The sequence below is a fragment of the Amaranthus tricolor genome, chromosome 1 (genome assembly GCF_026212465.1).
Source record: "Amaranthus tricolor cultivar Red isolate AtriRed21 chromosome 1, ASM2621246v1, whole genome shotgun sequence".
Taxonomy (NCBI): Eukaryota; Viridiplantae; Streptophyta; class Magnoliopsida; order Caryophyllales; family Amaranthaceae; genus Amaranthus; species Amaranthus tricolor.
Window position 1 is genome coordinate 12130450 of NC_080047.1, and position 22425 is coordinate 12152874.

Consider the following 22425-nt stretch of genomic DNA (forward strand, 5'->3'; position numbering starts at 1 on the left):
ATTATTTCATCATATTAATTTTCTATTCTTCTCCTTTTTATTCTTTTTCTCTCATTAACCATTAGTCTTTCTTTACATCTACTGTTATCAATTTCTTTTTCACCTTGATAGTATTTTTCAATCTTTAGATATTTTCAATCTACAAGGTACAAAACAAAAATTATACTTGAAATGTTAAGTTCGTAAAGGAAGTTTGATAGAAGTGTATATTTATATTCTAGGGCTCGTTTCACAAGGTAATTCTCAATATCCATCCAATTAGGATTATCCCGTTAGTATTATGTGCTAAGTTATATATAATGTGTTTAAATGGGATGCGTGATTTTATATGAATTATTTTGTATGATATTATGTTTTATATATTTAATTCTCAAATTATATTTACTATTGTTTTTGTCAAACATTGAATTTATAAGCATTATTTTGATAAATTTATATTATTATTTTGATAATGAAATTAAATAAGGTTTAATTCGAAAGAGAAATATATATGTATTAATTGTTGTTGCCACCAATTAATATTAAAATGGTGGTTTGGCAAATGAGATTTGAGTTAAATATTGTTTAGATATATTTTTATTGGGGTTACGGTTGTAACTCATCACACTGGTTTGCAGCTTTTACAGTATATATTGGGCAGTGTATGAGTTGTAATCAAGTGGATCTAAGGAAAAGACTTTAGCATTACCTATAATTAGTCTTACATGGTCCTTCATAGATTGTGGTTCTCCCCTCCTTTACTATTTTTCTCCTCGCATATTATCTCTGTTGTAATAACTATATTTGTATTTAACTCTTTTACTAGCCTAAGAACTTAAAAGAGAATGTAGCCAAGTTGGTAAATCTTATCAACTATTTGGTGTTAATTTTTGCCAATTATTTATTGCTTATTAATATTACTATCTTATTACTTGCATTATTCTCATTCATCACTTGACTTTCAAACCACAATATTCAAAACTTGCTTTAGCCTTTGCTTCAAGCTTCTACACTATGCTACAAAACTAAGTCACCAAAATTTCTATTTAACACATAAAAACTCATAAAATATAAAAATAACCACCACAAAGAATATAACAAATCACCGCACAAACATCTAACGACCCGTTTGGTTAGTAGTATTAAATGGTGATAATGAGAATGATTTATTGTGTAAAATTTAATCAAATGTTCCATATCATTTCCATGGTAATCAAACTTTGATCACAAAAAAGTTCTTTTGTTTACAAATTTTCATTACCACTCAATACCATCTCTCCCAATGGTAATGCATTGGAATGAGTTTTATGAAGAAAATAAGATGATTGAAGTTGGAAAAGTATGACGATCAAGGTAGTCAAGAGTTTTTTCAACAAAAATTATACTAGGTTTTCATTTCCATTACCGTCATTTATTACCACCTACCTAATGGGTCGTAAATCCTTTGCTTGCACCAATTGTTTTGTAAGAATTTTTTCCATGATTTTTAACAAAAAAAAAAGACATAAAATCATTAATGAAGCTATAGGATTAATATTTTAGAGGGGGTTGAAATCTCAAATGGCGAGTATATAGTAGTTGAACATAAAGTATAAAATAAGAGTAATCAAAAAGTTGAAGCTCTGGTGAATAAAGCTCACACATAAAATATAAATGATGTCTTGGACATATTCCCCACAGATAGAATTATATTTTATTAACTATCAACATTATATTAATAAAATACCACTTACAATGATTATCTTTGATGAAGCTCACCTATACTAATACAAGCGAATACTCTAGAATTCAACAATTGTTGTGATTGATGTAACAACTCATTGAATGCATTGAAATGTGGGTTTTTTTTTTCATCCTTTGTAATAGTAACACATTTGTTTTCTCTTAATAGCTTGCACTATATATATGAGCAAGTTCTTGTAATATGAGATAGATAAGAAAAGTAAAGGTAAATCGATATAAGGTTATCTCTTATACTACTTTTCTCCTTATATTCTCCCTACCTATTAATACCAACTTTTTAATACGTTATCAGCACCAATTTTCGCTCTCAAAAATCCAAGAAGAAAAGGAAATGTCAGTAAATGGATCAACATTTCATTGCCTCCTGAACAGTGGAGCAACACATACGATATTGAAAAATCGAGAATATTTTTCAAACCTAACATTGCTTGAGGCAAATGTCAATACCATATCAGGAACAACAAAATTAATCGAAGGCACTGGAAAAGCGTACATCATACTCCCTATGGGCACAAAATTAGAAATAAATGATGCACTATACTCGAGCAAATCTCGAAGAAATCTTATCAGTTTCAAGGTTATACGACAAAATGGTTACCATATGGAAACCAAACCCATAAATGAAAAAGAATTCTTATGCCTTACAGCAGAAAGTAATGGAACGAAAATTATCCTTGAAAGGATGCCAGCATATTCATCGGGGTTGTATCTCACTCATATACGCCCGATTGAAATAAATGTGATAAGACTAGACAATAAGGAGCTATTCACTTTATGGCATGACCGCTTAGGTCATCCTGGCACTAGGATGATGTATAAAATAATAGAAAAATTCAGTCGGGCATCCACTAAGAAATATTAAGATTCCCTAGTCAAATGAGCTCTTATGCACCTCTTGTTCTCTTGGAAAATTTATTACTAGACCATCAGTAAGTAAGATTGTTACTAAATCTCCTATATTTCTTGAAAAAATTCAAGGAGATATATGTGGGCCAATTAATCCATCATGTGGACCTTTTAGGTACTTCATGGTCTTAATAGATGCTTCCATAAGATGGTCACATGTAAGCCTTCTATCAAGTAGAAACAATGCATTTGCAAAACTACTTGCACAAATCATCAAATTGAAAAATCATTTTCCTGATTATACAATAAAAAGTATTAGATTGGACAATGCCTGCGAATTCACATCTCAAACTTTTAATGATTATTGCATGTCAATTGAAATTAAAGTGGAACACCATGTGCCACATGTTCACACACAAAATGGTCTTGTTGAATCCTTAATTAAGAGATTGCAATTAATTGCAAGACCACTTCTAATGAAATCAAAATTACCATCATCGGCCTGGGGTTATGCAATATTACATGCAGCATCATTGATTAGGCTAAGACCTACAAGTTCATAAATATTCGCCAATGCAATTAGTAGCTGGTCATGAACCAAATATTTCACATTTGAAAATTTTTGGATGCGCTATATATGTGCCCATTGCTCCCCCTCAACGTACAAAAATGAATCCACAAAGAAGAATGAGAATATATTTCGGTTTTGAATCTCCATCAATCATTCGGTATCTTGAACCATTAACTGGTGATCAATTTAAAGCTAGATTTGCTGATTGCCACTTCAATGAGACAATATTCCCATCCTTTGGGGAGAGGATGTGGACTTACAGAAAAGAAATATGGAACTTATTTGGAAAACAACACATTTAGAATATTTAGACCCAAAAACAAAATTATGTGAACAAGAAGTACAGCGAATTGTTCATCTTCAAAGTGTTGCTAACCAATTACCTGATGCATTCACAGATATTAAGAGAGTTACGAAATCACATATACCAGCAGCAAATACTCCTGCTCGAATAGAAATTCCTGATGAAAAGGCAAAAAGTGATGAAATTGTTGTGCAAAGAAAGCGTGGAAGGCCACTTGATTCAAAAGATTTTAAACCAAGAAAATTGAGAAAACAAGAAGGTGCACCAAATGATACTCAAAATGAAAATGAAAATAAATGAGAAAATCAAGACATCTTCGATAATGAAAAAGATGAAAATTATGAAACCTCAATAAATTATATTTTTCTCCAAGAAAAAATGGAATCGAAAAAGGATCATTCCAAATGAATTCTTGCTTATTCCGTAACTATTGAAATAATAAATGATGAAAATAATCTTGAGCCGATATCGATAAATGAATGCAGAAAAAGATCTGATTGGCCAAGATGGAAAGAAGCAATTGAGGCAGAATTAAAATCATTAGAAAAAAGAGAAGTTTTGGGGCAAATTTTACGAACTCCAAAACGCATAAAACCCGTAGGCTTCAAATGGGTATTTGTAAGAAAAAGAAATGAGAAAAATAAAATTGTCAGATACAAGGCAAGACTTGTAGCTCAAGGTTTTTCTCAAATGCCAGGAATTGATTATGAAGAAACATATTTCCCAGTAGTTGATGCAACCACACTCAGATTTTTGGTAAGTTTAACAGTTTCTCAAAGCCTACACATGAGATTGATGGATGTCGTAACTGCGTATTTATATAGGTCACTCGACATAGACATCTATATGAAGGTCCTTGAAGGACTAAACTTACCAATAAAGAATGTACCTAGAGAAATATTTTCTATAAAATTAAAGAAATCATTGTATGGATTAAAGCAATCCGGGCGAATGTGGTATAATCGTTTGAGTGAATACCTTATGAAAGCATGATTCAAAAACAACCAAATTAGCCCATGTGTATTCATTAAACGATCTCAATTCGATTTCGTAATAATTGCTGTGTATGTAGATGACTTAAATCTGATTGGAACTCCAAGAGAAATTGGATAACAACTAAATATTTGATGAGGGAATTTGAGATGAAGGATTTAGGAAAAACTAAATTCTGTCTTGGACTACAAATTGAACATTTGAAAAGTGGAATATTTGTCCATCAGAGCAATTATACTGAGAAAGTTTTGAAACGATTTTACATGGACAAGGCTCATCCACTAAGTTCCCCAATGGTGGTACGATCACTAAACATAAAGGATGACCCATTCCATCCACAAGAAGAAAACGAAGAAATTTTAGGCCCGGAAGTGCCATACTTGAATGCCATTGGTGCTTTAATGTACTTAGCAAATATACAAGACCTGATATAGCATTTTCTGTAAATTTATTAGTTAGGTATAACAATGCACCAACAGAAAGACATTGGAATGGGATAAAACATCTATTTCGATACCTAAAGGGAACTATAGACCTTAGATCATATCCATACTCACTGGATATGCTGATGCAGGATATCTATCAGATTCACATATGGCCAAGTCACAAACTGGATATATATTTACATATGCAAGAACCGTAATATCTTGGAAATCAACAAAACAAACTCTAACGGCTACATCCTCAAATCATGCAGAACTTATAGCTTTATATGAAGCCAGCCGAGAGTGTGAATGGTTGAGATCCATGATCAGCCAACTCTAAAAAGATTGTGGCTTAAACGATACAACTAGGACACCAACTACAATTTATGAAGATAATGATGCATGTATCAACCAAGTCAGAGAAGGATACATCAGGGGAGACAGAACAAAACACTTGTCACCAAAATTATTCTTCGCACATGATCTGCAGAAAGATAAAAAGATAAAAGTCCAAGAAATTCAATCCTGTGAAAACGCCGCTGATTTATTCACAAAGTCACTTCTGTCAAAGCAATTCGAATATTTGGTACGCAAGATTGGAATGTGCCGATTTCGAGACATATGTTAACTTCAGGGGGAGAAATATGCTCACTGTACTCTTTTTTCCTTTATTTAATCAGTTTTTTTCCCTCCCGGATTTTTTCAGATAAAGGTTTTTAATGAGACAGTTTTAGGATTATGAATGTCATAATAAAATTTTCACATATATGTAATGCATTCAAGGGGGAGTGTTGTGATTGATGTAACAACTCATTGAATGCATTGAAGTGTGGGTTTTTTTTTCTATCCTTTGTAATAGTAACACATTTGTTTTCTCTTAATAGCTTGCACTATATATATGAGCAAGTTCTTGTAATATGAAATAGATAAGGAAAGTAAAGGTAAATCGATATAAGTTTATCTCTTATACTACTTTTTTTCTTATATTCTCCCTACCTATTAATTAATACCTGCTTTTTAATAACAATCTTATTTTTTGTATGTATTAGCGTCATCTTTATTCTCTATTGCATTCCAATTTCATTTAGAGCCGTATGTAGCTCCCAAACAAATAAATTAACCCTAGGTCAAAGTACATAATATTATATGTATCAAGCAATTTAGGGCCCTTTATTGAAGCTCTTGTATATTTTTCTTTTGAAAATAATTATTACAAGCTTGAGAGAATGTTGTGGAAGTTGTTGTACATAATATTTTAGATGTAGCTTCTTTATATAACTAAAATGACAAATGTCATTTTAAAAGTAACCACAACAAATGAAATTATTTGAGTAGATAATATTTAATTACATAATAATATTTACCTAATTTAAATTTTAATTTTTATTAATCATACATACTAATAAGTACTATAAATTTTAATATTAAGTAAACTCGACATAATTTTAATTTTTTGATAAATTTAGTGTGTTTACAAAAGTAAAAAAAATCAAATGGGAAGAATATTGATTTTTCATTAATATTTTCATGCTACTCTCCATCAAACTTATAGTATGGGTAATGATAATAATTAATGGAAAAATTGATATTAATAATTGATAAATTAGGCTGAACTTAATGCCAGCATATTAACGGGGGACACAAGTGCACACACTTCATAAACCAAGGAGATATATACCATCCCAAAACCATATGACAATGGGAAGAAGGTCTCTAATAGCTTATAAAGCGTGCACACCATTTTCAATTTATCGATGTGGGATAACTCATCCCAACAATAATTCAATTTGCTCGTCCGCTGTGAATAATTTCACCTCTAAATTATTTTCTAATAATCCAACATTTGCCCTTAATACGTTATGAATAATCCCACCTTTCTTTTGTTTGCTGGCAGCATACCTTATTATTACCTATTATTAGTAATTTGGTATGTTTTGGGCAAATATATGACAAATATTAAATTATTAAAAAATAAAAAAAAAATAAAATTATTCACAACACATAGATAAAACATTGAATTACAAAATGTTAATTTTTCCAATAATAAATGAGTCAAAGACTCTATCTAAACTTCAATGGAAATAATAAATTGATCCATAGGTTTGAGTTTGTACCTAGTTCAGGTGCAGTGGTACATGAAATGCTGTAAAGTGTAAACCTTATTTAATAAATCTACTCTCTACGTTTTTCTTGTCTTTTTGTTTTATTCCAAAGTAATTTTGAGTTTTAATATCTCTAATACGCATTATAAAAATTTTTATTTAAAAAATATATGCATTAAGATGATTCTAACAAGATTTCATATAAATATATTTTATCTTTTATATATTTTTAAAAAAACCAAGTTAAATTTCTCTCTCATTAAAAAATAATATTACAAATAGAAAAATATTAAAGAATGCAGGGAGTATCATTTACTCTATATATGCTATAAAATTTTTTAAGTATTATATTAAAAATAGTACTCATTTTTCAGAATGAAGAATTATCAATTTTATATGTATTGCATAATTAACTTATTTTTCAGATTCATCTTCTCCCTATTGCCATTCTTATTACTTTAGAAAATTAATATTTATACAAAATTTAAGTAAAAAAACTAAAAAAATATACTTTCAACATAAATAATTAAACTCATTTTTCAGTTCCTAAATCCTACAAACCCCAAAAAAATACATAAGAATTCACTCTTTTTCAGATCTTCCGGGTCTAAATGATTTTAATACCAAAAAAATTTAAATTTAACACTATGCTTGGATTACAAATTAGAAGAAAAAAGAAAGGAAGAAACAGTTAGTCTCTTGAGAGACTGTCTCTTTGAAAGAAGTATTTTAAGCTCAAAGCATTGAAAATTAATGTCTACTTACCGTATTCTTAATGTCTACATACATTATCCTAAATGTATACTTACCGTATCCGTAATGCCTACTTTTAATATCTTCAATGTCTACTTATATCATTCTTAATACATACTTATAATATTTTAAAAAATATATAATAGACCGGGCCAGTTAGAGACAGTCTCTCAAAAAGACCGTCTCTCACAAAAATTTGTAAGGAAGAAAAGGAGAAGAGAATGAAGGGGATAGACAAAAAGGGATAGTGCACTTTATTTGTTTAGAAGGAAATAGAAAGGAAAATGAAGGAAAGGGAGGTAAAAAGAGGTACGTGTTTCGCTCTAAATTTTTCCACTTTAAAATAGATTAAATGTTTAATAAAATTTGTTCTTATGTTCCTTTTAGACCATTTCCCTCCAAATCTCCCTCATCTCTTTTTGTTATCTAAACAAGGGAATCCTTTGTCATTTTGAATTTTATCCCTTCCTTTCCTTTTACTATTATTTCTCTTTAGCCAAACACAATGTAAATCTAAATGATCAATAAATTAAATATTCCTTTTCTCTACTACATGATAATCTATTTAGGGAAGAATATAGTACATATCATTCTTGTACTCGTTTTTATCTAGTTATTTTATTTATCTATGTGTATTTTATTTATTTCCACTTTATTATATTTAAGGGTCAAGTTTCTATAGTAATATACAAGCTGACAAGTTATGTTTCACTAACCCTTCTTCGTTTCGGGACCTGTTATTCTGTGGATCAATCTCCAGCCGGTAAACTCTTTGACCGCATCCTTCTTCACAGGTATGGGTTGCAGCTTCCCTCCCAGATCCTGATCATAGTATTTTTATGGGTGGAATACACTGAATATGATGATGATGATAGGACATTAAAAATAAAAACGAGAATAATTTCACTTGGAAAAATTAATACATGCTTGATGCTCTCATTCTCTCATCCATCAATATTATTCCTATTAATACTTAAAAATATCAAGTTTTTCAAAACAACGTAGAACACAAGGTCAGCAATCAGCATTAAGCAAAACCAATTAATACTGCTCCAAACTTTAACCTAAACTATACTTCTATTCAACACTTACATTAATTAGTAGCACTGACAATAAACTTTATTCTTACTCTCCCAAAGATTCTAACAATTTTCATGTCATTTTAACTTTTAGTACAATTCTATATTGAGTAGTAGTCTTATTATTTTTTTAAATTTTTATTTATATATTTTTTCTACTTTTACCCTTATCCATAAAATTTAAATATTCTCACTATTTTCTTAAGATGCGATAGATTTTTAATATTTTACTTTTTCATTACCCAATATTTGTTACATTTTTTTTTGTATGTAATTCAATGTATATTTTTATATATAAAATATTTTATTTTAATTATAAAATTACATCTTAAAAAAACTACTCCTCCGTGTTTTTTTTCTTCTTCTTGTTTACTATTTGCACAATTTTCAAAACAAATTTTAAACCTCAATATCTCTAAATACGCATAATAAAAAATTATAAAAAATATACATTAAGACGAATTTCACGAGATCTCACATGTATATATTTTATCTTCTAAATATGTCTCAAAAATAATAATAAAATTTCTTTCTCTTTATAGTAAAATATTTCAAATAGAAAGAAATTAGAAACGAAAGAAATGAATTTTAAAAGGAATAAAATAAAATCATATATAACTATATTATTTCTTATACATGAGTTGAAATGACCAAAATAAAATTAAATATAAAAAGAAAATTATTCAAATGTAAGAAATATCGTGAAACCGAAGTCGACCCAAAAAATACAGTACACTAGACATACACAATAGTACTAAATTTACTTTGTACAAGTAAGAAAAACTAAGCAAGAGCCAAGACTTATCACTTCTGTCTTTTACACACTACAGCTGCATCCTGACACTCTTCCTTTCTCTAGATTTATTCAATTAATCGCCTCTTTTTTTCTCTTACTTTCCACTCTTCACCTATATTTTCTCTTCTGTCTAGATCTCCATTTTTAAACCAAATTAAGCAGATCTATCTTCTTTGTTTTGATTTATTTTACTTGGGTTTTTTCAGTATGACTTTGTAGCTTTAGATTACACCCACTTAAGAGTACACACTGAAAATGGCGAGTTCTGACCCGAATAACAAGCCCAAACCCGGACAAAATCCACCGTTGCCGGAATCCAAGCCAATGCCGCCATCTTCTTGGGCTAAGCGAACTGGGTTCCGACCCAAATTCTCTGGTGAGAGTAATGCTACTGATTCTGGTCCAATTGCGTCTGTTCCCAAGCAAAGGAGCTCAGATTCCGCCATTGATCTTGAAATGGGCCGTGCAAGGCCCATACCAACAGCAAATGGGCCTCCACCACCTCCTCCGAGGGCGGGTGTTCCGGCGGCGGGTGGGGAAAAGGAGACACCAGTGAAGAAGAGAAGAGACTCTGATGGTGCTGGTGGGGGTTCGGTGAAAGGGCCCACACCGATTGCAAATGGGCAGGCACACCGAAACGAGGTGCCTGCCCGGAGAGAGCAGGGAAGGAATGAGGAAGCGGTCGAGGTGGTGCCGCCGGTTCAGAATTGGGGGGATGATGGGTTTGTTGAAAGACAGTCTCATATGAAGTATGAGCTTAGAGATGCTCCTGGGATTGGTGAGTTCTTTTGGTGCTTTGAATTTATTATTGCGACTAGAGTTGTTAAATCGGGTCATAAGGTCTTGTGTCCATGTTAATTTTTATATTATATAAATCATTTTAAAGTCGGGTTCTTAAACACCTCTAATTGCGACCTAAAAATAGCCCAAAACAATCATAATACACATTTTTATAATGTGTGAGTAGATTAGCCAATCATTAGTTTAGTTTTCTTTTTGATGGGGAATTCTTTAATTGTTTGGATATTTAATCTTGTATTGAATTAAGAAAAATGTGGCATTTAGCATATGTAAATTCATTAAATCATGTGGCAATTTAGTTGGTATACTAAAATTTGTTGAAAATTTTGATAATGATGAATCTATTTTTGGTTGTTGAGTTTTGTAATGGTGTTTTTTTTAGAAAGTTGTGATCTTTATGCAAGTATATTGATAGGGAAATTACTTTTTGGTTGATTGAATTTTGCAGTGCCCATCGGTTTTTATGGTCTCCAACATTATGTTTCCATTTTGGGTTCAATAATTCTGATACCTCTAGTAATTGTACCGGCAATGGGTGGTTCTTATGTAAGTATAACCCGAAATCATGTCAAAATGTGTCAAATTTAAACTTGATTTTTGATTTTTGTTGTGTTGTTCTAATTTGATTTAGTGAATGTAGGAAGATACAGCCAACGTAGTGTCGACGGTGCTCTTCATGTCTGGGGTAACGACGCTCTTGCATACGTTTTTCGGGACTAGATTGCCCTTAATACAAGGGCCTTCATTTGTATATCTAGCTCCTGCACTTGCCATAATCAATTCAACCGAGTTCCAAAAGCTGCATGGAAATGTATGTTTGTTACTTCTGCAATTCTATTTATTTTCAAATAAATGAAAAGTTCAAGCTGTTCTTGTAAATCATAGGTTCTCTATGGTGTGGTTTATTTTTCCCTGCTATGATCATTGGCATTAGTTTGAGCTTTTTTCAAGCTCATTTGACAATAATTTGGGTACATCTTGATGTTTGGGACTTTGGCTGTGCTAATTCTTATGTTCACTTCGAAGGGTTGTTAATCTACTTTCAATCTGAGGGGCCTCTCACTATGTAAAAGTTAGATATTGCTCATATTATAAGTATAAAACTAAAAATTGAGAAAAATTGCTGTTTAGCCGATAAATAGGTGAGAGTTGACCATATATGTCTTAATAGTTTTGTTTGCATGATTAAATTTGATTTGATAATTTAAAGTTCCGTCACTATAAGAAATTCATACAAACATTAATCGAGTCATATGACCATATTTTAGTTGTAATATTGTACGTTTTTGAAACTTAGTATATTAACAATTATGCTTACGCTTACTACAAAATCATTTTAGTCATCAACTTCATGTCAACAATCTGCATCTATCTCAGGGTAATATAATTCGATGGCTGATTCGTTTTTTGAATTCAGGATTCGTGCAAAATGACCTTAATATATTCCTAAACCGATTGGTTCATGTTTTCGATTTGCGATTCGCAATAAGATTGGCGAATCACATAACACTTGTCGATCTACTCTATGCCTACATGTGTATCTAATTACTTAATGAAATTGTTTCTTTTAGTTCATACACGGTCCTTTCTCCTTGGTCCAATTATTGTGATAATGCTTTTATGTCGTATCACTGTGTTGCCTTAATGCTTTGAGGGACTATTACCTAGACTTTTGACCAGAGTCTATCATCGTTTTGTAATGGCTGAATGTGTAGTTTTGATTTTAAATGTGTATCCTGATGTAATGGTGTCTCATAAGTGCAGATTCATTAAACAAGATTAGTGGACTATTACCATGCACACGATTGTATAACAGCAATTGGCAAGTTATGGCGGCACTCTTTTTTGCATAACGTAGACCAATGTCTTTGATCATGTTCAAGTTTGGATGTCGTTGTTTTTGTTTGGCATTGGACTCTCTAACTTGCTTCCTGTAGATATTTGGGTCTTCTAATTTGCTCCAATTTTCCTATTCTTATGTATTGTATCTTTTACGACCCGTTTGGTACATGGTATTAGAGGGCGGTAATGGTAATAAAATTAAGTAATAAAAAATTTGGTTGTTTGGATGCCTTCAATGGTAATGAATGGTAATAAAATAAGGTAATGAAATTACCAAAAAGGGCCATTTTTATTACCATCAAACAACCTGGTATTAGGCTGTAATGGTAATGAAGTATTACTGTGGTAATAAAATAAGGTAATGTTGTTTCGAGCTAAAGAAAAAAAATAATGAAGAAAAAAAAGGTAATGTATGTAATTATCCAAAAAAAATATTATTATTAAAAAAAGAATCATTAGATAGAATAATTTAGATACAATAATGCTTTTAGATACAAATGTACAATAATGAAACTAAGAGTCATTACCATTACCATTCTTTAGTCATGCACACCAAACAAAAGAATCTTCATTACCAATTCTCATATCCATTCCTTCATTACTATTGCCATTATAACATTTCATTCCCATTACTTTATTACCATCAACCAAACGGGCCTACTTTAAGTCTTCTGGGTTTCATCATCCACTTTCGATTCATGGTATTCTGCATGATCACCTAAGCAGGTGACTATGGCTGTACGGTTGATTGGGGGTTTACTTGCTTACAATTAGATTAGGAATTTGATGCTCTTGATTATTTCCTGGAAATAGTTGTTTTTGTCATTGATACTACATATGGCAAATAACTTTCAAGCTGGATTCTTCTGTATGTACCCTTTGCAGAATTTCAAGCATATAATGAAGGAGCTCCAAGGGGCCATTATAATAGCATCTGCATTCCAAGCTTTCCTAGGCTACAGTGGACTGATGTCATTGTTAGTCAGGTATGATTCTGTGATCATGAATAAGGCCTTATGGTGTCCAGTGTCTTGTTGGCTGCTTGCGATCAATGTGCATCTTTTTAGTTTATCATAGCAACTGTTGGATTGATGAACTCCCCGTTCTGGTTTCTAGCCCCATCTCCTTTATGTTTGTTGCATTGACTACTGTTTGGGAGATTGAAGGATGCTCACTTCACTTTCATGAGAAAGCCTGGTGTGTCATCAGTCATTTGATATCTTCAATTGGATATGTGTTGAAACGTGGTTACTGGACAATCATTTGGTCTTGTATGTTGATTTGATTAGCTGGTTTCATTTGTTGCATTCTTTACTGAACCTATTTTCAGCATAAATCATCGGGATATAATTATGAGACGATCTCTCGGTGGAAGTATACGGTTTTGGTTGGGATTGCTAGATATCGATTGTTATGCTACTAAATATCGGCCAAAACCATTAGACATCCCTTGCACCGGTTAAAACACAGTTTTTTGCACCTTTACTATGTGAGTAGTGGTTCGATAGATGTGAAACCTCGTACAACTCTTCCAATATGATACGATGTAGCCTTTTGTTCTATTGCACTATTAATCTGTCTTCTCGGTTTCCAAGTGGTTGAATCTAAGAAAAGTTTTGCCAGAGAGATCTTGATTCTGTGGGCAACCGTCGAAATGAGCCGAATCGGAACACTCTTGTTCAACCTGTTAGTGTTCGTGAAAATCTGATCTTAATTTTCTCACTCATGAATTCTTTTATAAGATTAAATCAATAAAAGCCTGCGTAAGGAAAAAATGCAATCCTTTGAGGAGTTCCAAAAACATATGACAAAGCTAGAAAATCAAAATAACAAATTTTGTTCGTTTGAGGTTCGTTTGATTATGCATGTGCAATTGAGCTTTACTTGCGAGCAAGCAAGCAAGCGTGAGCAAGCTTAAAGCCTCGAAAAATTTGAAAGAACAACGTTCAAATAAGCAGTTCGACGAGTTTGAATCGTTGAAGCTTGAAACCCTTATCAAGCTTAGCAACATAGCTCGAATAATTTGAAATGCTACTCAGCTTGATTCATTTGCAGGGCAGGTCTTCCATAACGTTCTTCACCCCTCGATTCATCATCAATCTTAAGTTTATCCGTCATTTTAAATCATAGTGTAAAAACAAGAACGCATCGCATTGCATTGCTAACGTAGTAAATTTTATATAAAAAAAAAACGAATTGATGTTTCTCGCGTTGTAAAGGTGTAAACAAAATGACACTTTAAACTGTTTCAAGGGATATCTCATGCTTTCGGCCAATATTTAGCGTTATGATAACCGTATCATTTTTGTTACCGCTGACTGTTCCATTACCACGATTGTGGCCGTTACCAAAATTTTGCACTATGCTTTGAGTGGAGCCTTAATGATGTGTACCTTTCTTATAAGGTTTTCAACTCAATACTATAGTCTACAATATTATAGAGACTTCAAGTTTTGTAATGAGCTTTTTAAGAGAACTTACTGAGGCTGTTTCTTTTTGTTAATTTATTCAGTATAGTCATGATTATCTAACATTTCATTTTTTTCAATGCCATTAAGCGGCTTCCACTTAGACGAGGTTTAGAGGTGTCGAACCTTACCCTAAGTTATAACAAGGAGCTTGTTTCGATTGATCTTGGTAGAAAAATCAAGTGCACATGATTTTATGAGCCTTTTTAAAATAGTCTATATAAGCCGAAATCAATGTATTATAAATCTTTGGCCCTATAAATGGGTGACATTTTCTCATGATTATCTAACATATATTAATTTCATTGTAATTTGTCTTACTACTTGTCTTTTAAGATCATTTTCATTGTGCTTGCATATTTTAAGCCCCATTTCTTGCATCTTTGTTTGAATTTCAAAGTCAGTAATATCAAACCTCCCACACTTTCTTTTATTTCGGTATGTCCTACACTCACCTAACACATTCTAATATCTGTCTTAAAAACTTGGTCTATATTCTTCAGCGTACTTTTAGGTCAGAGACAGAACCGTCCCATTCTATCTTTCCATGTACAAGATGCTGAAAGGAAGCATATTATCAGTAGTTTCATCCTTTGCATCGCCCCCTCGAATGGTGTTATATTTCAGAGTGTCTTTGCATTCATTTCTGTAGGAGGTTACTGTTAAGTACTAATATGTTGGTTCATGTCTGTTTTGTGCTAAAATTAATGTGTATTGTAGTCCCACAATAGGAGTAAGACTTTTGATCTTTGGTCTTTGGGTGTATATTGTAGTACGGGCATAGTTATTTTTTGCATTCTCATTTGCTTAAGGTTATATGTGATCGTTCATGCTATGGCTGTCTCTTCGTTTGCTATGTTAGACTTTGTTTCACGATGTTTTTATTTTGTGTTGCTAGTGTTCAATTGAATGTTAGCCATGACTAATTCTGCTTCCTCTTATAGGATTATCAATCCAGTTGTTGTGGCCCCAACTATTGCTGCTGTGGGCCTTTCTTTTTATAGTTATGGCTTTCCACAAGTTGGTAGCTGTCTTGAAATTGGTGCTGTGCAGATATTGCTTGTGATAATCTTCTCTCTAGTAAGCAACGAATTGTTTGCTCAGCTTGTAATTTATTATGTTCATTTATAGAGTTAGTTCAGTTTCGACCAAGTACAAAATTAATAATATTCATCTTTTTTTTGCAGTACTTGAGGAAAATATCTATTCTTGGTCACCGTGTATTTCTAATTTATGCGGTATGTTTTGCTTCTGTTCTTAACATAATCACTTTTCTGTTTATACGTTGAAAATTCAAAATAAAGATTCCTCTGCTTGGTATTGTTGGAAATACTTCACATGTGAGGAAGATCCCACACAGCTAAAATATTGAGTTGTGGAGTTGCATACAATGCTTGGTGAGTAATCCTCCTAATACCATATGGTTTTGGGTAAGAGGGAAACTCATCATGTGTTGTATGCAAGTCAACGCTTATTACTCGTGGGTTTGTGGGCCCGAGCCCACGGGTGCCCCATAGATGTGTCCACACAAGTGGGTCCATGGGGTGATCATGTGACAAATTGTCAAAATTACTTCAACATACTGAAAGTTGAGAAACTGTTTGAATTACTACATATAATAGAGGAAAGTGTACTAGAATTTTTTCGTTAACCGATATGTCATTTTCAGGTCCCGTTGGGTCTGGCAATCACATGGGGTATTGCGTTTCTTCTAACTGCAGCTGGGGCTTACAACTACAAAGGTTGTGATCCGAATGTACCTACATCGAATATTATATCTGAGCACTGTAAAAAACATATTGCAAGGATGAAGCAATGCCGTGTTGATTCTTCTCATGCATTAAGCATGGCTCCATGGTTCAGATTTCCTTATCCGTTGCAATGGGGTACACCTGTATTCAGCTGGAAAATGGCTCTTGTCATGTGCTTTGTGTCCATTATTGCGTCAGTGGATTCTGTAAGTTCTTTAATCTCTTTGAATCTGAAGAGCTGTGTGGTTTTCCCGTATCTTTTCTAGATTCTCAAAATTTTGTTGGCTGAATTGAAAAAGCTAATGCTATGTTCGGTTTACATTTTTAGATGGAAGGGGAAGGAAAGGAAGGGAAGGGAGAATTGATGTGTTTTCCTTTCAAATCTGTTCAATATTGGAAGGATTTGTTTTGTTTAATGTAAAGGAGTTCCTCCTTCCAATTTCTTCCTTCAATTTCCCCCTCATTATCTAAATGAGGGAAATGCAATTCCCTCTCCTTCCTTTCTTTCCATTTCGCCCATCCGAATAAGTGCCATTCTAATGGAGCAAAAGATTCAATTTTTTAGTTTCGGATTTTTATGGAATATTGTAAAATGGCTCATTTAATCATGGTGCTTCTTATTTATGTAAAGTTGTAGATGGTTTTTGTAATCACGGCGTTAAGTATATCCGACCATCCAAAACCCTAGGTGGGAACCGCTTGATAATTGGTTAATGGCACGTGTGTAAAAACACAATGTTTAAATTGTGAAGCCTTTTTTGCTGTGCCGGATTTTCCCCATCTAGGTGGGAGGCTAGGAACTTAGGTGAGAGCCATTTAATGGTATTTGATAATCTAATGTTGTTGAAATGGTGTTATTGCTGAACACTGGTTCAATTGCATACAGATTTTTTGGTCCATTAGACTTGGTTATTAGGATAATTGGGGGGTAGCCTGAATTGGCTAATAAATTGGACTGGGTTTGGGGGCGTCATTATCACAGGTGGGCGTGCAGTAGCTGCTCATGGTGTAGAAGATGACAGTGAATCAGCCGCACACTGCCGTGTTTCTTTTTTTAGAATTTGAAGGATAATTCTATTTCTATAGGCCTGAATTGTCTTACAAAGAGTCTGTGGTAGACTTAGTTGTAAAGACTTGCCTATGCATCCTAGGATCCTCAAAATCTCAAAGTTATGCGACTCTTGCTTCGGGCACAATAGAGCTCCATTTTTTTTAGCTACTCTTATGAGAGACCATCTCTCAAGAGACGACCTCAAAACAAGAAGTTTACATTCTTATTTTCTCTTTAATTTGTATTAATTGGGCTATTAACCCATATATCTAATGCATCTCTCAAGAGAGACCGTCTTCTACAACAATTTGTATTTTTTTTTTCCAGTTCCTTCTGTGCTCATATGCTAGAGGCACAGTTTCTGCGCCTCTGTATGTGTTGCCCATTGTGTACTTAAGGTGAGAGATTCTAGTTCCATCAAATTCTTCCCAACAAAATCCCGGGAACATTAGCTTGACCCTATTGCCCATTTGGGGCCTAATCCAATATAATAAGAATATAAGATACATTGTCAACCCACTTTTCTTAGAGGATCCTATTAAAGCAATTGCAAATGCATTTGTTATTATGCGTTCTTTATCTTGTTTTAGATCTATTATATTGGTTTTTCGGTTGACAAATTCGCAGCTTTCTTTAAATTGAGTTCATATCCAGACCGATAGCATTGCATGCTTATAGAAGTCCTTGTAGATTTCATTGCTTGGCTTATGGTATGACCAATGACAATGTTTAAACCTAAAAGGTAGAAAACATTCTGGAGTAAAAATATTGGTAGAATACGGAAATTTGTGTTACACGGCCTAATTAAATTGTAAAACAAGCAGGATTCATGAATTGCTACGAGGATCTTTCTGTGGTAATCATTTTAGACAACGATGCTTATTTTTCAAAATCTAAGAGAAAGAAAGAAAAAAGAACGGTAAAATATGATTTGTAGTTTAGGAAAGCTGCAAAATACACTTTTGGCCTAAAAGCCTTAAAAATGGGGTCGGGCTGTCGGCTGTTAATTATGAATTTATGAAAGTTTTACGCTGGTTACCAACCCAATGCAACCATCCTTTATTACCTGGGTTGGTACCAGAAATGAGTGCAAAATGAGCAACAGAGAATGAAAGTGGCACACTGCGTTTTTGCATTGGCCATCGTGTCTTATTGCATATTTTTAATCGTTAATGAGTGCAAAGTGAGAAAAGTCATCAGGTTCGTCAACTCATTCTTTATCTTATATTTGTATAGGTTGGCTCGTACCATGCGTCATCCTTATTGGTGGCTTCCAGACCTCCAACACGAGGTGTTCTTAGTCGAGGGATTGGCCTGGAAGGAATTTGCAGCGTTTTAGCTGGCCTTTGGGGTACCGGGACTGGATTTACAACGCTCACTGAAAATGTGCATACAATTGCAGTGACTAAAATGGGAAGCCGGAGAGCTGTTGAGCTTGGTGCTTGTATTTTGATAATCTTATCTCTTATAGGTCAGTTTTGTTGCTTTGTGATTTAGTTTACTATTTGCATTATTATTATGGAAAATCCCTTGCTTAAGGATATTTTATTATTGAAAATCGAGAGCCTCATGTAATGTTCACTGACAAGAATAACTGGAAAAAGTGAATTTAATCAGTTAATTTGCCACACCTTGATAATAATTGACAATGAGAAATTAATTAGTTTTTTTTCATTTCTTCATGCTATCACCTTTTCCTCGAGAAAGCTACTGATGTGGCCTTAGTCATGAGTAGGGGTGTTTAATGGGCAGGATAAGGTTTGGGCCGGGCTTAAGTAAATATGGGCCGGATTGGATAAGGTCTCTTTGAACTTAATATAGGCTTTATATGGGCCCAAAGCCTGGCTCGGCCCAATCTGACCTATATTTATTACTCAAAATTATTACAATCCCCATTGATTAATTTATAATAATTAAACTATCATTTATAATGATTAAATTGTAGAAACGTTAATAATCTCTATTGGCATTGTCATTTATAATAATTAAATTATCTATCAATTATGCTATTTAAAAGGGTCTATTTCCATCCCTTATTAAGCCCTTTTATAGCCCACTTCATTTTAATCATAGTAGAACCTTTTTTGGTCCGGCCGATTTTCAACCGGATCCTTACAAAACCCTTCTAAAAAAAGACCGGGTAAGGGCTCAAAATGGAGGTCCGGGCCGTTGAACACCCCTAGTCCTGAGTTACCTGCTGACTACTGTTATATTGTTTCTTCCCTTGCCACTTAAACAGGTAAAGTTGGAGGATTTATTGCTTCAATTCCTCAAGTCATGGTTGCTGCTCTCCTTTGCTTCATGTGGGGGATGCTTACCGCATTAGGCTTATCAAATCTACGTTACAGTGAAGCTGGAAGTTCTAGAAACATCATTATTGTTGGACTCTCCCTCTTTTTCTCTCTTTCTGTACCAGCTTACTTCCAACAATACGGTATCTCTCCAAAGTCGAACACATCTGTACCAAGTTATTTTCTTCCGTACATTGTAGCCTCTCACGGGCCTGTCCACACCAACTTTGGAGGGGTAAGCATGCCCTTTTGATCTTAGTTTGTGTTTGTTTTTTTGTGAATCCAATTGCATTTCATTTCCTCGTAATGGTAGTGGGTTTGGTATATATTGAAAAGGATCTTTAACCAAATACCTCATATTGGGTGATTGTTAAATTATTAAGTCAAATCACACCACTTGGATTTACATCTACATAAAAATCCTTTTCTATTGAACAATTCCAAATCCTTTGGAATTGAATGATAAATTGTTGACCAAAGCTTATTAGACACAAGGGTGTTAGTTTGAATGTAAATAGTGTTAAATGTTCTTTGTAAACGACCCTTATTTCAATGTGGCCACTAGCCAAAGATTCATAGTTCTTTAGTTTTGGATCATAGTGGACTGTATTAAAATGGCTCATTAAATCACGTGCACTTCTTATTAATGGGAGGTTGCTAATGATGTTTACTTTCAAGCATCAATTACAAACAACCTCTTTATTATCACTAACAAGGGTAAGGTTGTAACTCCTTTGGGCTATTGGTATGGAAAGTTGTTGGTAACTTGTTTGTTATTTATGTATTTTTTAAAAATTGATTTCCATGTGAATATTCAAGTTGTTGAAGATCACTACAAGACGTGTTTCTTGAACATTTGTATGGCACATGGGCACATGCCAATCATTATTTGCTGATTAGGCAACCAATTCCGTAGTTTGTTACGGTCTATTTTACTCGGACTCTTCATTTTGCTTTACGTACCCGTGTCCGATCCTTGATGCTCAGACATTGGTATGACACTTAGACACTTCATTTTAAGCATAAAATTGGATATTTAGACGTGTTAGACACTTGGACACGCACCAATATCTGACATCAGTACCCGAGTCCAAGTAACATAGGTTACCGTCATGAAAAAGAACCTCAGTTGAAATGGGTAATGCAAATTGCTGTTATGAGGGCTTATATGCTATTTTTCTTGAACTGTATCGTGTGCTTGGCTGCAGACTTTCAGTAAACAATTGATTAATTTTAGGAGTTTTAAATCATGGATTAATGACTCGGTATCTTTGTGCAGCTTAATTATGTTCTCAACACACTACTTTCATTTCACATGGTAATTGCGTTCCTCGTTGCCGTAATCTTGGATAATACTGTACCCGGAAGTCGACTAGAACGTGGTGTGTATGTCTGGTCGAAAGCCGAGGCAGCCAGGAGAGAACCAGCAGTCATCAAAGACTATGGTTTGCCATTCAGAGTAGGACGAGCTTTCAGGTGGGTCAAATGGGTCGGTCTTTGAGGAGTAAAATGTAAATCTTTTCCACATTTTTTATCGTTATTGGAGAGACGGTTAAAGATTGAGTAGAAAAGTGGGAGAAAAACCGGGAAAGCGATAGCTGCGAGAGGTTTCAAACTTAATGCCCCATTTTGGCCTATACGAAGACGCAGCATTTCTGGAAAATGGATTTTCCGGTTTCTTGGCTCTGAAGAGGTGAGCTATGTACATCCTAAAAGCCCGTTCGTTTACCTTGTAATGTAATGTAATATTGAATGTAGTAGAAGTACAAGGATTTTGTATGTATGTAGTTTTTGAGTTATGTTCATTCTAAGGATGCAAAATTTGTATTTCCGGGATCATTCGTTTATGTAACACCAGATATGCATCTGGTGTTGCAAGGCTGTACTTACTTTTTCCTTCCTTTTTTTGCTGCATTGAGTATATATAAGACCATGAATATTGATTTGTATTTGTTGCCAAGTTCATGTGGCTTTGATCATTTACTGCTTGTACGAGCACAGCACAGGCATGCCTATGCTCATACAACCATTCTTTCTTTATTACTGCTCGTTTTGCATATATTTCCTTATATTAAAGTTAAGGCAACTTAAACTATTACTTTGTTCCAACTTCATTCTAAGCTTTGTTATTCTCTACTACTTATTTTCCTTTTCATATTATCTCCATCATCAATGTAATTCATGTATTATATTATTGAGTTAGTAGTTTCTTTATCCTTTAATTATAATATATAATGAACAAATTGAGCTTTCATTATCTAAGATTGAAGGTAAAAATTTGAAGCAAATAAGCAAAAAACATATTAAAAAGTCGCATAATAGGCAACTTTTGAAAATATTTCCCAAAGTAAGCACTTTTTTCCCATAGCACAGGTTCGGGGTTGTTCGCTAACAACAAACAAAGAAGCTTGGTCAAAAAAATCAAGGTCTTTGTCCGCTGTTAGTAACAACGAACAAAAATTTTGACCAAGCTTCTTTGTTCGCTGTTAATAATAGCGAACAAATACAACTCTAATTTCACTTGCTATTTTTTTGGGTCATATCAATTTGACAAGGCTAATTTATAGGCTTTAATTATTAACTTTCCTATTTTATTTCCAAAAAATTTGGGGAAATTGATAATCATGGGA

At 33.4% G+C, this 22425-nt stretch overlaps 1 protein-coding gene across 1 annotated transcript; it reads left to right on the top strand.

Annotated features, from left to right (window-relative positions):
* The first annotated feature begins 9576 nt into the window (after positions 1-9576).
* On the top strand, positions 9577-21774 carry LOC130815889 (nucleobase-ascorbate transporter 12). The gene is made up of 10 exons (XM_057682406.1): positions 9577-10369; positions 10841-10938; positions 11033-11203; positions 13120-13220; positions 15647-15782; positions 15890-15940; positions 16372-16659; positions 18741-18975; positions 19744-20030; positions 21075-21774. Exons 1-10 carry the CDS (start codon positions 9847-9849, stop codon positions 21294-21296), a joined length of 2112 nt encoding a protein of 703 aa, XP_057538389.1. The 5' UTR covers positions 9577-9846; the 3' UTR covers positions 21297-21774.
* The last annotated feature ends 651 nt before the right edge of the window (positions 21775-22425 follow it).